The 15,161-nt window shown below is 40.3% G+C and overlaps 1 protein-coding gene across 1 annotated transcript in view; it reads right to left on the reverse strand.

Moving 5' to 3' along the window:
* The window catches only part of INTS2 (integrator complex subunit 2), a gene marked incomplete at its 5' end in the record, with an annotated part of 16,762 nt that extends 2,107 nt beyond the window's left edge, over positions 1 to 14,655 (reverse strand). Inside the window, 20 exons of the mRNA XM_010021338.1 lie at positions 429 to 536; positions 1,598 to 1,840; positions 2,784 to 2,973; positions 4,517 to 4,642; positions 5,178 to 5,379; positions 5,568 to 5,732; positions 6,215 to 6,319; positions 7,214 to 7,322; positions 8,096 to 8,272; positions 8,751 to 8,885; positions 9,249 to 9,317; positions 9,946 to 10,060; positions 10,156 to 10,227; positions 10,624 to 10,749; positions 11,579 to 11,805; positions 12,286 to 12,459; positions 12,548 to 12,678; positions 13,348 to 13,461; positions 13,699 to 13,801; positions 14,517 to 14,655. Coding sequence (XP_010019640.1) covers positions 429 to 536; positions 1,598 to 1,840; positions 2,784 to 2,973; positions 4,517 to 4,642; positions 5,178 to 5,379; positions 5,568 to 5,732; positions 6,215 to 6,319; positions 7,214 to 7,322; positions 8,096 to 8,272; positions 8,751 to 8,885; positions 9,249 to 9,317; positions 9,946 to 10,060; positions 10,156 to 10,227; positions 10,624 to 10,749; positions 11,579 to 11,805; positions 12,286 to 12,459; positions 12,548 to 12,678; positions 13,348 to 13,461; positions 13,699 to 13,801; positions 14,517 to 14,655 — 2,830 coding nt within the window. The remainder of the gene's footprint in view (positions 1 to 428; positions 537 to 1,597; positions 1,841 to 2,783; positions 2,974 to 4,516; positions 4,643 to 5,177; positions 5,380 to 5,567; positions 5,733 to 6,214; positions 6,320 to 7,213; positions 7,323 to 8,095; positions 8,273 to 8,750; positions 8,886 to 9,248; positions 9,318 to 9,945; positions 10,061 to 10,155; positions 10,228 to 10,623; positions 10,750 to 11,578; positions 11,806 to 12,285; positions 12,460 to 12,547; positions 12,679 to 13,347; positions 13,462 to 13,698; positions 13,802 to 14,516) is intronic.
* Positions 14,656 to 15,161: the final 506 nt, after the last annotated feature.

Here is a 15,161-nt window from a genome sequence, read left to right on the forward strand (position 1 = left end):
CAGAGTATCTTTGCAAAAAAAGGTTTTTAGAATTCCAATCTTCATGTAAGTTCCTGTAGCTACAAATATCAGATGAAAACTAAGTAGGAAAAATTTTTGCCAACTGATATATACTCAATATAAAGAATGAAAGTCACTATTGAAAAGTACTTTTATTCATGTGCTTGAAGGTAATATTGAAATCCATGAGTGTTTCCTAAGCAAGTGTACAGAGGTATGTTAGAGGAGTTGTCACAATCCTCAATTTGAAGGGGGTTTAAAAACCAGGCCTTTAATTTAAGGTAAAAGTGCTACAGATACTAGCTTAATATCCCAGGCAAGTTAGAACAGGACTTTTTTTAGTGATCCTTTAATTTTCTGCCCTTAACCAATACTTCATCAGGGTTAACTACTTACAGTGATTCTCAAACTAGATGACTGTACAGTACCTGTTTTTCAAGTTCAGGCTGAGCAATGAGCTCTGGTATGAAATCCAGACAGATGTGCATCGACGGAATCCCTGCCACTGTCAGTGCCAGAAGTTCACATGGATAACCCTGCGTAAGAAAACAGATGTGTCAAAGGTGGTTTAAAAATTCTGCTTCAATTAAAATATCCCATTTTATCTGTGTTAATGCTGTTTCAAACTAATATACTTGTAAATCTCAGATTTGTTCAGAACTAGAAGCAACAGGCCTGTACCTCAAGGCACCAAGAGGCAGGCTGGGTGAGAAACGCAGGGTCTGAATCAGTTCTTTATCCTCAATATTCAATGTACCACTTGCCTAGAAATTATCCCCCCACTCCTACAACTAAACTGGACTGCAGTGACCCTCTCCTGTGTCTTTCCCCCATGTTCCAAACTTCATCATAGGCCCCAATTTGCTTATTTCATGGCTGCACCATTATGACTGTTCCAGCACTTAATCAGTTCTGGGTCAAGGCGAATTAACTCCTTTTAAAGAGGAGTGAATTTGTTAAATTTGTTGCCATTTGGCAACGAGCAATTTACCACACACCAAAACCACATTCATATTTAAAAAATAGCCAGCCTTTCCCCACTTCTTTCTTTTGAAGGCACACAGCTGCTTTGGCAGGGGCAACCTCTTTCCTCCCACTCTGAAGAGAGGCACCATGCCCTAGCAAAAAGGGAAGATAAGATGGATGATGTTTACATTTGAAGCCAAATTACAGTTTTGAATAATGGGCATACTAAAGTGAAAACATGGCCACAAAAAATAACTAACCCACAAATGACATGGAGCAACTAACCCGAAGATGATCAGGCCAGTTTTCCTTGGCCTAGAATGGACAAATTATTTTGGAACGAAAAAGGGCAGAGGCACGAACAAAGATTATGTTTAATAATGAGGAACAGGCTTTCTCATAGGCATAAGGAACAGGCATAGCTTAGATGCTCCCTTCTCGGCCACAACACAGAGTCCAAGCATTGAAACATGGGGAAAATGCATGTGCTACAAATTTGACAGGATGGGGAACAGAAAAGTGGGCTGGTTTAATTTCTGAGTAACAGCGTTCAACATCCTTTGACATTTTCATCTGGCTGTTTCTTAACCAGAGGAAACATGAAAAAAAACTAAAATAGAGCAAAGCTGACCTGGAAATGAACTAGTTTAACTATGTTGGGATCAGCTATATACATCTGGTGCAGCAGACAGCAGATCAGACACTGGACCTCTCGAAGATTACACAGCAAGCTGTCTTCTTCTTCTGGCTCAGGACTCTTAGGGCCTGTGGTACCATGAACACTCTTCAGCAAACTGTGAGTATTACTGCTGTGGGATTTCTCTTCTTCTGTAGGTAAGCAGATCTCTAGAAGGATCTGCACAGCAGCACTGTCCTGTGAAGAAAATAAGCAACATTAACATGCATAAAACAAACCCCAATGAAATCAAAGAAATCAAATACAAACTAATGACTACTTATGAAACAGACGACTATCAGGTAGCTAGAATTCATAGCTATAGTGTTTTTTCCCACAGAATAAAAACAAGTCAGTTCAAGAATCACAAATCCTATAGAACATCAAAAAAATCCCAACACTTTATCCGAATCAAGACTCAAAAAGAAAAAAACTTAAATCCACCAGATAATCATCATAACAGATCAAAAGAGTAAGTTCAACGGAATCTTGCACTGTTTCAAAATAAATATCCAGTGTTCCCTTAAAGCATCCAGATCACACAAAATAAGCACATGGCCATGTAATTCACAGCATTCAGGGGAGACTACACTACTCATTTAAATAAGGAACTTCCTATTAAGTCAAAAAATCATCTAATAGTGACTCTAGATGTGACATTCTTCCAGACAGAGGTAAGAAGAGACTGTCTGTGCAACAGGACTACTCAGGAATTTCCATAATGTCAACCTAAGCTAACCATCGTGCAGCCTCACTGGCTGCTTCTCTCAAGTAACACAGTTCAAATGGTCATGCACAGGTCTGTCACATTTATTCGTGTTTTACTGCTCCAAATACAAGTACACAACAAGCCTCTGGATAACACAAGCAAAAAGACAAAAGGGCTGGTAAGCAGAATTCTGTTGTAACAGAACAGAACCGTATCAAAGCAATTAACCAACACGATGCGTCAGAGACTAGGAAAGAGAAGACCTAAAATATTTAACAATCTGAACACAGAGGCAGTTTTCTTATTCACCCTAACAGAAGTTAGTAAAAAAAAAGAAGTAAAAAGGTCTCGTTTTTTAATTTCCTGTTTCTGTTTTTCTGTTTTATCATGGACTTTCCTCACATCATTTAACATCCATTTTTCTCCCCTTACCTGAGCAGCAAGCAATGCATTTTTTAATTCTTCTCTTGTAACTTCTGGGGCCTCTGGACCCATTGCATTGTTTTGGGATGGCCTAATGTCCTGCTCTGCTGTTTCTTTTAGATGAGAATTGAGGTAAGCTTTTGAAGCAAGAAGATATCCGTTCAACATGTGTAAAGTTATATCCATCAGAGGAGGGCTCCTGATACAGGAACACATGATAAAATAAAGGCATTTCAGTAGGCAAAACAGTAAGACAGTAATAATATAAACAGACTAAAAGCACTTCTCAAAGGCTCATTTGGTTGTAGGCTGGTTCGTACTAAAGCTGTTTTCCCTAGCAAAATACTAAAGGTCACCATCCTTTCTGCTGCCCTGCCATCCAGTCCTACTTCTCTCATGTGCAGACACGCACATGTACGCTACAAAACCAAGGAACTGAAGAGACTAATTTCTGTCAAACAAAGGAAACCCAAAAAGGGTCAGCTGCACGTGAAGTAAGGAAAAATAACTATCTGAATGACAGAGCAAAATAAGGCAGGCAAGCTCCGAACTGCTTCACAACACCAAGATGGTAATTTTCAAGTCACACTGCATTACCTATCTCCCTAACAGTTTTAGAAGCGTAGGATTTTTCATTTGCATCCAGGGCTGAAGGAACATACATTTAAATATTTCACCTACGGGCTGAGGATTAAAGATGTCATCAACAGAAACCTGAAGTCTAGCAGAGTTGTAGCAACTCAAAAGAAAATTGGATTTATGGCTCCATTGCTAAAGGGCAAGGGGGGACAGATGCTTTCAAACAAGAACATGAAGAACAAATCAAACTGACTATTAGCCATTTATTATGAACAAAAGGGTAACAAAAAGGGAAAAAATAAACCACAACTGACAGAAAACATAAAAAAGCACACACAAGGAATAAAGCTAACGGCTGAAGTACATACAGTTCTTAACCATATCATTTTAGAGTAACAGATGCAATTTGCTTCACTACTGTGAAAAGCAAAGTTATAATTTACAAATTGTGACTTACTGTTTGCATTATTTCATATTCTCCTTAAAAGCTGGTCCATTGTTACCAATTATGATAATTTTGACTACTAAAATTCTCAGCTTATTCTGCATCAGAGCTATAAAGCAGCATTACACATCCTCCTCTGTCACCACTGACATCTAGAGGAGCTAATTCCTAAGTACTACTAAAAGACTTTCTTGAGAAATTAAGCAAATCTACCTTTGTCATATCCATCCAGCATCCACTGGGTGAAACCGTTAGCCAAAAAGATGGAATACCAACAGGCTCACGAAGGATGACAAAAACAGTGCGAAGTGAAAGGATGTTACAGCTACAACCTCAGCCACCACCACCACCATGTGGCAGCAGCCATTTTAAGTGTGCTGCAATGTCTATTTAGAACAAATTCACACACACAAATCTAAAATGGATGACCTATGTACAAATCTCAAAGTTTCCAAAATAGAATTGGATGTAAGGTTGCCCAACCAGACACACGGCTGGACAGTGTGACATGCTGAAACAGCATCCCCAGCTCACTCAGTCCTCACATCAACAAGCTTAATACAAAACAAGATGGAACTTACAAGCTCATGTGATTAGTTTGAAACTGTGTTTTGTGGTACTGAAAGCTTGTAGAAGTTTTCTAGAAGACACCTTTATGTTTAGCATGCGCAATGTACCCATGTAAGTAGCACAGAATGTAAAAAGCTAACGGGCTTACCTATGAACTCTCTGATCACACCTCAGAACAATCAAGGGATCAATCATCAGATCATTCTGAGTGTATTTCTGCTGTCGGACTATTTTTACTGAAGGCTGCAGAGCATTAACAGTCATCACCCACAACCTAAAATGAGATCGGTTTTATGGTTTTTTAAATAGATAATCCATATGAGAAAAGGGATCACACATAAGTATCTGGAAAATCACTTACTTGTTTGCTGTATTTTTCTAGGCCTATCAAGAGGCAAACCCCCCATACTTCATCTGCAGCCCCTGATACAGTTAACTTATGTTCACTGCAACTGCAGTAACCAAACTGTTTTTCCTCCAATAGATCACTCACTTCCTCAGAAAAGGCATGTTCTTACCAGAATGAGTTCATGTTTCATCACTAATTCATCACAAAAAATGTACACTATATAAAACTATACCATATTTTAAGCAAACTGGTGGCTTCCTTTCCCATGAGAACACGAACTACCTTCCTTTTAAATGCAGAGGTTAAAAATTTCAAGGAGCAAAAAGGAATTCAAAACCAACACATTCTATTCAGTCACAACCTCCAGTTTCCCAGACAGAGGCACTATGTCATGAGTTTTGAAACAGAAAGTGGCATTCCACCTAACAGCAACAACACTCGAACAGTACTTTGAGCCTACCTTCTCGGCATCACGGTGTTAAGAACCATCCAAAGTTTGTTGACAGTCTGAAGAATCCCCCGAGGGACTCCAGCGTTCAGCAAGCGATTCATATTTGATGTCAACACTTCTGCATAAGGAATCAATTCAGCAGCTGAGAGAAGTGTTAAATGTTCCAGGATCTGCATCAGCTGGGTATGATTTCCAGGCAGCATGGAAAATGCTGTAAAATAAAGACAATGGGATCTTGGTAAAAGTGGACTTCTGACATTATTTCTGACTTGGCAGCAGAACATTTTCAGTATACAGATGCAGCATGATCAAATGAATTAAATGGCTACACACTTCCCAATCAACTATATTCCAACCAATTTAAAAAGAACACTGCTTCCTTCAGATGAAGTAGTTTACCTTCCTGGAGCTGTTTGGGAGAGTGATTCTTCGCAGTGTTTGTAAGAAGCATCCTCCTCAGTAAGGCATCAGTGCCCGTGATCTGCTCCTCACAGATCCAGTCGTCCACAATGCAGAGGTGTGGATAGTTCGTTGCCAGGAGGCGTAACAGTGCAGAATGCAAGCCTTTGGGGGTATTAAGAAAGTACACACCTTAGATTTGAGCAGCTACATCTTTCACCTCAACATATTTGTGCCCATCATTTCAACAACAGACCTTAACTGAATCACTGCCAAGAAGTTCAGTGTGCTTGTGTGTTTATAGCCTCATATTCTAACTGCAACAGAAAGGAAAAGTTACCTTTTGAAAAGGTGGGAGGACCCTACAGTAACCCTTCAACTCAGCCTGGAATAATTTCTGGAATTCTCAGGCAATTCCTACTCTGAAACCTACTCCAGATAGGCAAGGCCTACTCTAAAAAGAACTGCCTTCCTCAAACTTTCACTATTTCTCTTCAAACATGTACCTGTAATCTCACAGCTATTACTGACAGATTTTAAAAGAAAGAGAAAGGAAGGCACACAATGGAAGAGGTAACAGCCGCTGGGCTGGAAGCATGCGTAGCCTTCCTTCTTCACACACATTAGACTTTCACACACAGATGTACCTCCCAGCTCCTGTTGCAATCCTTGTGCCTGCCGGATGAGGTACTTGATTGGAATCTGATCCATTAATGCTGAAGAGTAAGACTTGGGTTTTCTCTGCATGGCAGCTGTAAGGGAACAGGACAAGAAACCACATGTAACAGCTACAGTTGGGAAAAAATTATTTCCCCAACCGAATCAATAAAGAAAATGTAAAAGCACTTGTTTCTGTACCATCTGGGTAAAATAGAGAAAATTCAAAGAACACAGCTCATTCCTGTGAAAGTATTAAATTAAGCTGTTCAGGAAACCATCTCTGTGAAGATTTCCATTTAACAGATTCCCTGGCATTTAGATTTGTTTGCAGGGTCTCCATACAATCTTTGACCAAGTCCAGCTGATTTTGAGATCATCGCTCAAATGTGCACTTCCTTTACTCAAGGGTTTTTATTCTAAAAATAAATAGTGAGGTGCAAGTAAGAAATGCAGGAAGAACTGTAATTTATTTTATAGTACTTTACTCTTTCTCCGATAGCATGAAGAAAATAGCACTGATGAATGTTGCAAGTTTGGCACCCTAAAGAGGGTAGGTAAAAACACCCACCAGACATAAACACTATGTTTTCAATGAAATTAAGCTCTGTCGATAAACTACACAACATTCTTGAAGAACTGATTTAAAGAGATCATTCAGTATTGTCAACTATAACATTGCCAACCCAAAGAAACGTGTGTGCAAGTTTGGTGACACATGAATAGACAACAACCTGACGGAATTCAGAAGTCTGGTAACTTTCTGGTTAGCTCGGACCCTTTTTAATCTGGAAAACAAACTACTCAACTACAGAGTTTTAGCAGAAACTATTCCAAATTTGTACAGCAATGCTGCATTTATTACAAGAATCTAAGCTTTTTATGTTGTTTGAATGTGACAGGAACATGAATTCTGGTTATTGCAAGAATTCTTCTCTTTGCATCTAAGTTTCAGTTCATCTGTTTTCCACTGCTGCACTCATATGTACCTAGTATCTTTGTGCTTGCCAGGAGCGCTTCTTCGTATGACAGGACATAGTAGAGGACAAGCAATTGTGTTGTGATGCTGTATCGTTGAGTAAGACGAGTATTTTCTCCCTGTACACAAAACCAAATAGAAAGGTCATACTGCATTTCTGTTACTTGAGAACAAAAACTGGCTTTTCCTTGCAAATATGAGAAAGTTCAGGCAGTGAACCTTGTGTACAAATACCAAACCAAGGCCCAAGATTAAAGTTGCAGGGAACTTCTTTTTTTTAACAAGTTTCAAAAATAAACTGTATTTTTGACATCTTGGGACGCTAATAAGGAGTAATCCCAGGATTCTGATGCAAGTCAATACTTGCCACTCATTCTACGTTTGTCCAAGTGACCATTCTCATGCTTCTATCAACATGAAAATGCTTCTTCCAAAAATACCTGGAGTGCTTCAGTTAAATAGTACCTTTATCTAACAAGATCAAGTCTATATAAAAATTATACAAATCCTACGTAAACACCTCCACTTTTTAATCCATGAAGTGCTTTTCTTTGTGTTTTTAACTGCGTGAGTTGGTGCGTTTGCAAGAAAAAGGGTAAGACAGGGACAAATAGCAATCCTCCTAAAAATCTGAGTACCACTAACACGATTCACTTCGAAACATATGACCACCCCCATAGTAGGAGGCAGTTTACCATGCAGGCATTAAAGACAAAAAGGCGAGGCAACTTGCTAAATCTGCATCAAGCATACGTAGTAGGAGGCAGTTTACTATGCAGGCATTAAAGCCAAAAAGGTGAGGCAACTTGCTAAATCTGCATCAAGCATACACACAAAACACTGCACCACACTTCGCATTGAAGTACATGAAAGAAACAAACAAATCATTTACCCCGGTCAGTCCTTGAAAAACATTCAGTATCTCCTGTTCTGTGACAGGCTGATTTGTGGCCTCTGGGTTGGATTTAGATGCAGGAGTAAGAATAGAGTTAATGTAGACATCAATGAGAGGAAGCAACTGAGGATGGAGTGGAGTGGTGGTTTCACAGAGCTGCCGATAGATCCAGTCCTAGAAAACACATGGCATTATCTGTTCAGTTTCAAAGCTGGAGAGCAGTTTGGTTTAGCTGCAAGTACATCCCTTTTAACTAGTTACAAAAAATGTAACTGAATGAGGCTTGGCTCTGGAAAGCACAACACCAGTTCTGAGTTGGGCCTGGTCATAAGCTTTATCCTGTGTATCATGGACCCTGCTCTGTGCAGACCCACCAATAAAACTTGCCCTGGCTTGAAATATTCCAAATGTAATTTTATGAAGCGCAGGGGAAGAGAGAGAACTCTCTTACTATTTTTAATTTCACTAAGTTGTGGCCTCTGAATTACAGAGCTAAAACTGGGTACCCTGCTTAATACACAGTTCCTTCTTCAATTACATGGCAATAGGCTATAAGAGTCATCAAGAATTCTGTTCCTAAAATTCAACCAAAAAAACCCCAGCCTGCAAAACGTAGTCAATATTATGAACAGAAATACAGTGAAGGTCATACCTTAATGGATACTTTGTGCTTGGTGAATGATCGACTTTTTAACAGCTGGTAAATGCAGTGAATAGGTAAAAACCCCGTAATGTTGGCACTGAGATTGCCTGTAACAGGCACACGGACTGCATGGGCCGTAACAACCTAAAGTAAAGTTGTAATTAACACAAAAAAATACCACAAATGTTCAACTTACCACCAAACATACACAGCTACAGTCTTTCTGGCATTTACTTATTTTTGGCTGTTTGGAAGCTGAAGAACATTTTTGTGTAGTTTAACACAGCATGTGCAAAACTGTAGCACACATACTACATTTGTGAACTATCTCCTGCTACTGCAAAACATTATGTCACAGTGAATAAAAATTGTTCCTTTGCTTGGCTATTATTTAAAAAGCCAAATGTTCAAAAAGCATATTCAGATGAGAGTAGAAGAAGAAAGAGCCAAGGCCCTCCAGTACCATCAGTACTTGGATTCTTCTGGGAAGACCCAAGCTTAAAATACCTGTTCAGTGAATATCTCCTGTGTGAAGATTGTCTTCATTCTGCTGAGAGAGCTGGGCTTAATAACAATCTGAAACAAAGAACAAAGAACTTGTAATTTTAAGTTCTAGCTTTCTTGTAAATAAGTACATCTAAACTTGTCTTCACTATGATACCCAGGAAACATTCACATCTATACTTCACAGGCAAAACCGTTTTCAAACGTCACAAGTTCATCACTCCGTATCTTCCTTATCCAAAAAACTACCTGCCTAACTTTGACTTCTGACGAGACACTGCTTCACCACAGTAACGTGAAGGCAAGTCTCCCTTGGTAATCTTCAGAAATTAATGATTACATATCTACATTTTTCTCTAAACTATTTAAGATAAAATACTTGCAGCTCAGTTTGGAAATTACTTCAATTAGTCTTCTAAAAAAGATCCTTTCTTGCAGATAATGATTTCATCAGGTCAGCACTTTTTCAATGTACTTTTATCATAACACTCCCCTGTACCAAGAGGAATGCATGGTTTAATGTTTTTCTAGAGGGACTCATTTATATAGGTACCCTTTTTTCCCCCTTTACGTTTGCTGTAAGTGTAACAGCAAAACCAAAGTTCTTTATGTCAAACTGAAGTAGATAAAAGACTACAAATACACAGCAAAAAGTTAAAGAACAGAGAAATGTACGTGCTAGAAACAGTTTAGGATTTACCTTCATTCCCAAGGTGGAGCAGACCAAATCAATGATAGCACTGAGCTGGTTACTATGGAAATACATGGCTACCAAGAGAAGCATCTCTCCAAAAGAAGCAGACACACCTGAAATGCTAATGATAACAAAGAGGAGGAGTTAATTTCCAATAGGACAGAAGTAAATGTGAGACTACTGGAATGATCAAAACCAAAAGATGCCTGCTCTCACCTTTCAAAGTAAGCTTCTTCCTTTATCATCCAACTGAGCCACATAACCATGAGTTGCTCTTGTTCTGGGGTGCTGCACAAAGAAAATCCTTATAAGATCCTTTCGCCAGGAAACACCACTAGTTCTGCTAACAATTACTAGCAGAAAAGCCAGTACTGGAGGAATCTTAAGCCAGGAGACATTCTGACACTTTCATTTTGGCTCATAAACACTGATATTTAGCAAAAACCATTCCAAATGAAGCTAACGCCGATGCTCCCCTCTCAAAAGATTTGCTATAAACAAGAGGGAGAGCAGAGTGCAATATCAATTTACTCACCACAGTCTGAGCTAAACACCTTCAATGAACATACAGAAGTTTGTATACAGAACTAGGAGAGAAAAAACGTGCAGCTCTGGGGAGGTCACTACCTTAACAGTGCTAAAACGTTAACGTCTTTACAAAGTTCCTCCTCTATTGAGAGGTACCTGACAAGAGTGGAGAAGGCCAGAAGCATACAAAAGGAAAGAGATACAAAGCGAACACCAGCTGGAGTTGCCGGAGGCCGGCTGGTCATTAGCTGCAGTAGCTGCTCAGCTTCTTCATCAGTTGGCCTGAATAGGACAGAGAAAGAACAAAAGCCGTGCTGCTAATTTTAAAGTGACATTTCCCATCTCATCACAGTGGTTAAAGATTACATTTTCTCTGTTATTTAATCTGTTTATCAAGTTGCTTTCAGTAAATATCAAGATTAGCTCGTAATTCTCCTTAAACTTAAAGACATAAAAATCTCTGTTAAGAGAGAACAACAGTAAGAAAACTTCCCCGGATATAATCTTGCCTATTAGTACAAAATACCTAAATTAAAACTAACAGTGTGTAAAGATGCTACATTAGCACCCTCTAGAAAGTAAAAGCAAAGGAATAGAAATTCAGAATTCATTGTCTATGTTGCTAGGGCTTTTCACTACTTTCTCTTCTACATGCTGCTCCAACCACTTGGGCTTAGACTTCTTTTAACAAGCCTGGAGAACTGATTTTGCAGCACTGAAGAGAGCACCGCCGTTTACTTAATTATTTTAGATTAAACCAAAACACTCAGTGAAGTTGATAAATGGATCTTTACCATCAGAATGAAAAAACCCTTTTCTACTGAGAATAATACTGGAAAGTGAAAACCATCCCTCCCTCCAGGAACCTTGGCATTACTTATTATTGCAAGTAATATTTGCTCTCTGCACTCTAAAGAAGCTCCCATGAGCTGGCAGATCCAGCCCTCCACACATGAGAAGGGCCTCCCCTGATACCAAAACTGGCAAGTCCTGTTCCAAGGACACCATGGCACTAAGAGACAGCTCATGTTAGAAGTGCACAAAGCTCTCAACCTCTGTTTAAACAGATAGACAGTGAATAAAGAACACGGAGCATTAGAACATTCATTACTTCAGCCCAGCAATTCCCATCAAAGCGCAATAGAGACGTAACAATGCGCTGGCTTTCACGACATGCTCTTCCTTCAGTCCTGAATACACAGACACATTTGGCTCCATATCAACATCTGCTTCTTCAACAATGTGTGTGCTGCGAACCGTGGGAAGGATTCCCATGAGCTCCAGGAGCAGCTGCCTCCTCATTTGCCAAAGCACAGAACTGATATTATCTCTTTTTCTCTGTGTAAGAGGTTAAAAGATGAGAGCAACAATGTAAAATTCATCCCATTGAACAATGTATTAAATAGAAGCTTCCGTAATGATGAAGTCAAGAGAAAAAAACAGAAGGGGGGAGGGAAAGGGGAGAAGAATTCTTTTTAGATCGAATTTTCAATACCAGGGCAACAGCAACACACGATATTACAACAGCTTATTACACCAAAACACAATCTTTAAACTAACTCAGCTGCATAAGGAAGTCAAGACACAACTTCCCATTGTGAACACTGAGGATGAATATATTCATCAGGTAAACATTAGAAGCTTACAATCCCCTGGTTTCTATGCCTGACAATCTCTCAGAGGAACAACTGAAAGCTGCTGCCTTGTACAAGCAGCTCCAAGACAGGATTTATTTGCATTCAGGCAAATAGGGGTGCCCATATCGAGAGAAATTACAGCAAGCACTAAGAGCAGCAGAATATTCAAAGACCTTCATACCTGTTGGCCATTTCGGATGAAAGTTCCGAACCAAGTTCGAACCTTTGCATTTGTTCCAAGCAGCAAACCGCTCACAAAACACACCAAGTCACTCACTCCATCATCTGAAGATTCATTTTTGGTGTGATCCAAGGTCAAAGCCACACCAAGACCTGGTAGATGACACTCTTCCACCTACATAAAATGCTCAGGTTCAATCATCTTTGTTGTTTTTAAAGCTCCAATAATGATGATTCTCATGACAGACTAATGACAGACTTACCACCATGCCCCGGACCCTCAGAGCTTGGGAAGGGTTCATTTTACACAGGTGGCGGAGTGCTTCTGTCCTGCGTCGGCCTCCAACACTTTCCTCATCCTGCCGTTCTCCATTCTTAATCAAACCCCTGCACACTTAACATCCAACAGGAGGTGTAAGAAAATCCAGCCTTTCCAACAGAAAGCCACATGAACAAAACCACACAAACCAGACTGTTCTGTTCAGCTCACTATCATTTACTAGTTGGGCCACACAAACTTCGTCTGGGCAAGAACACATGATCTACACTAAACAGGCAAAACAAGGAGATAGTCTTTCTCCTCAGAGAATTTACAGGGTAATTACAGATTCGTGTGTCACCCAATCACAACTCATACTCTGTATGATGTACCTTGTGCATCTGGCAGCCCTGGAGACTGCAATCTCATCGTGAGATAAGGGATGTTAATCAGGCACCAGAAATACAAATTTTTCACCTGGTAAGAGACAAGAACTACTGACAAGGCCAGACCAGGTTTGTAGTCCTGGTCATTCACCGCTTGAGTCAGCCTTTATAAAGGTGACCTACACATGAACAGCTGCAACATCCACACAGTGAGTCTACAAGAAAGGGAAATCAACATGAGATTGGGAGCCCATCAGCATCTCTAGGTATAAATGTATTAAAATGGTATTTTGCAAGTGAAACACTCTTCATTTCAAATATGTATGACACACGGTTTAGCCCAAAATTAGCTGTATTGCTAGAAATCATTTCAGACCTCTAGAAAAAGTTATCTGGACAAGAAGAAACTGTAACTCACCCTCATTGAAGCTATCAGGAACATTGGCCACCAGAAGGCAGAGGAACCAGGCCCCATTTTTAACGTGCAAAAGAGCTTCAGCCACATCAACTATCGGCAACAGTGATGGCAGCTCTGGATGAAAAGAGGGGTTTGAAAGTCACAGTGTTTCACTGTGAAACAACTAAAATCTCACATTTCATATATAAAATAACACACTTAAACCAATGAATGGAAGAATCAACCTACGATCTATTCCTCTCTCAAAGAGCTTGTCAACCTAGATTAACCTTAAATCAGTCACAGTGGCTCCAAGTTATTTTGTTACATTTGTAAGAGATTAGAAAACACTACAAATACAGAATACTTCACCTGCTTGCAAAATGCAGAGAACATCAGCTGCCTCCTCCAGGTAAACAGGGCTCTCAAAGAGCTCGGAAGATTTGAGGAAAAACTCGCCATTGGATTCCAACACCTACAAGACATTATTCACCATCATCAAACAGGTGTTATGAAGCAAACTGTCTGATCAGCCTTTTATGGCTTTACATTCAGCAGATTAAATATATAAACCTGCCAAAATGTACAGCTATCAACACAGAACAGGCACGAAAAGCGTTTAGAATACGAAATATTTATTAGCAGAATTAGTTCAACACAGCTGGTATCGTTGGTTCTTTCCAGAGGAAGGAAAAGTAGCTCACTGACAATTCTAAATACATAGGAAGTTTACACAAGAAAAATAAAGTGCTGGAAGGAGTAGGGGGCCAAGAAGGAGGAGTAAGAGAAATATGCTGTCTAATATCATACTGCAATAGGAGTAAAGAACTGGATGGAGAAAAGTCCTAATTTCATTTTCAAATATGATTTTTGCACTGATACTTCCTAAAATCATGTTATATTTGAGTACAGCATATCACAGAGTCTTTATCAGATTAGCAAGCATCACCCTCATTTGTTCCAAGGAGGAAGGACTTCCTATAGGAAGCGAGGGGGATACACGAGGGGTTTAAACCCAGGTCCCAGTTCAATCAGACTGAGACTTTGAGTTTTGGTGAAGCAGATGAGAACTGGAGTACCCACACACAGCAGCAGCAGCACCAGAGACCGAACCAGAGAGTACATCAATCCATCCAGAGCACACTTCCGTGATGTAAAACTTGCAAATGCCTAGAAATAGAGACATTTACCTTATTCATAATTGCTAGTAATTCACTAAGTACGAGACGCAGCCGACGCGGTGAATCGCTGTGTTCAAATTCCAGTGTCAGCCCATGCTGAAGCTGTGACACCAAGATGCTTTCTCCACTACCTCCTCCCAGCTTGTGCCTAACAGACAATTAAAAACATCTATTAAATGCTTCTGCACACACAGAGTAGCTACCAGCTAAAGGAAGACAGCAAATCTGTAGGGGCTTCTGTCTTGCCAATGACCACAAAAGACTGTGTTAACTGCAGTCCATCATGAAATGGAATCCAGTAGCCAACAAAACTTCAAGCACCTCTGCTCTGGGCAGAGCCAAGTGAGATCATGGGCCCCCACTCCTTCCCTGCCCCTCAGCCTGGGCACCTCCCCAAGCACCTCGACGGGGAGCAAGATCCCCAAGAGAACCGTTAGGGTTGGAAGGGGCCTCTGGAGATCGCCCAGTCCAATCCCCCCGCCAAGGCAGGGCCATCTAGAGCAGGAACGCGTCCAGGCGGGTTGGGAACGTCTCCAGAGAGGGAGACTCCACAATGCCCCTGGGCAGACCATTACACCCAGCTCCGTGTCAAAGCCCGGGGTGCTCCCAAGAGATTCCTGAGGGACACGGAGGACGCTTCAACAGCAGCAATAA

This window comes from Nestor notabilis, unplaced genomic scaffold (genome assembly GCF_000696875.1).
Source record: "Nestor notabilis isolate BGI_N333 unplaced genomic scaffold, ASM69687v1 scaffold8949, whole genome shotgun sequence".
Taxonomy (NCBI): Eukaryota; Metazoa; Chordata; class Aves; order Psittaciformes; family Psittacidae; genus Nestor; species Nestor notabilis.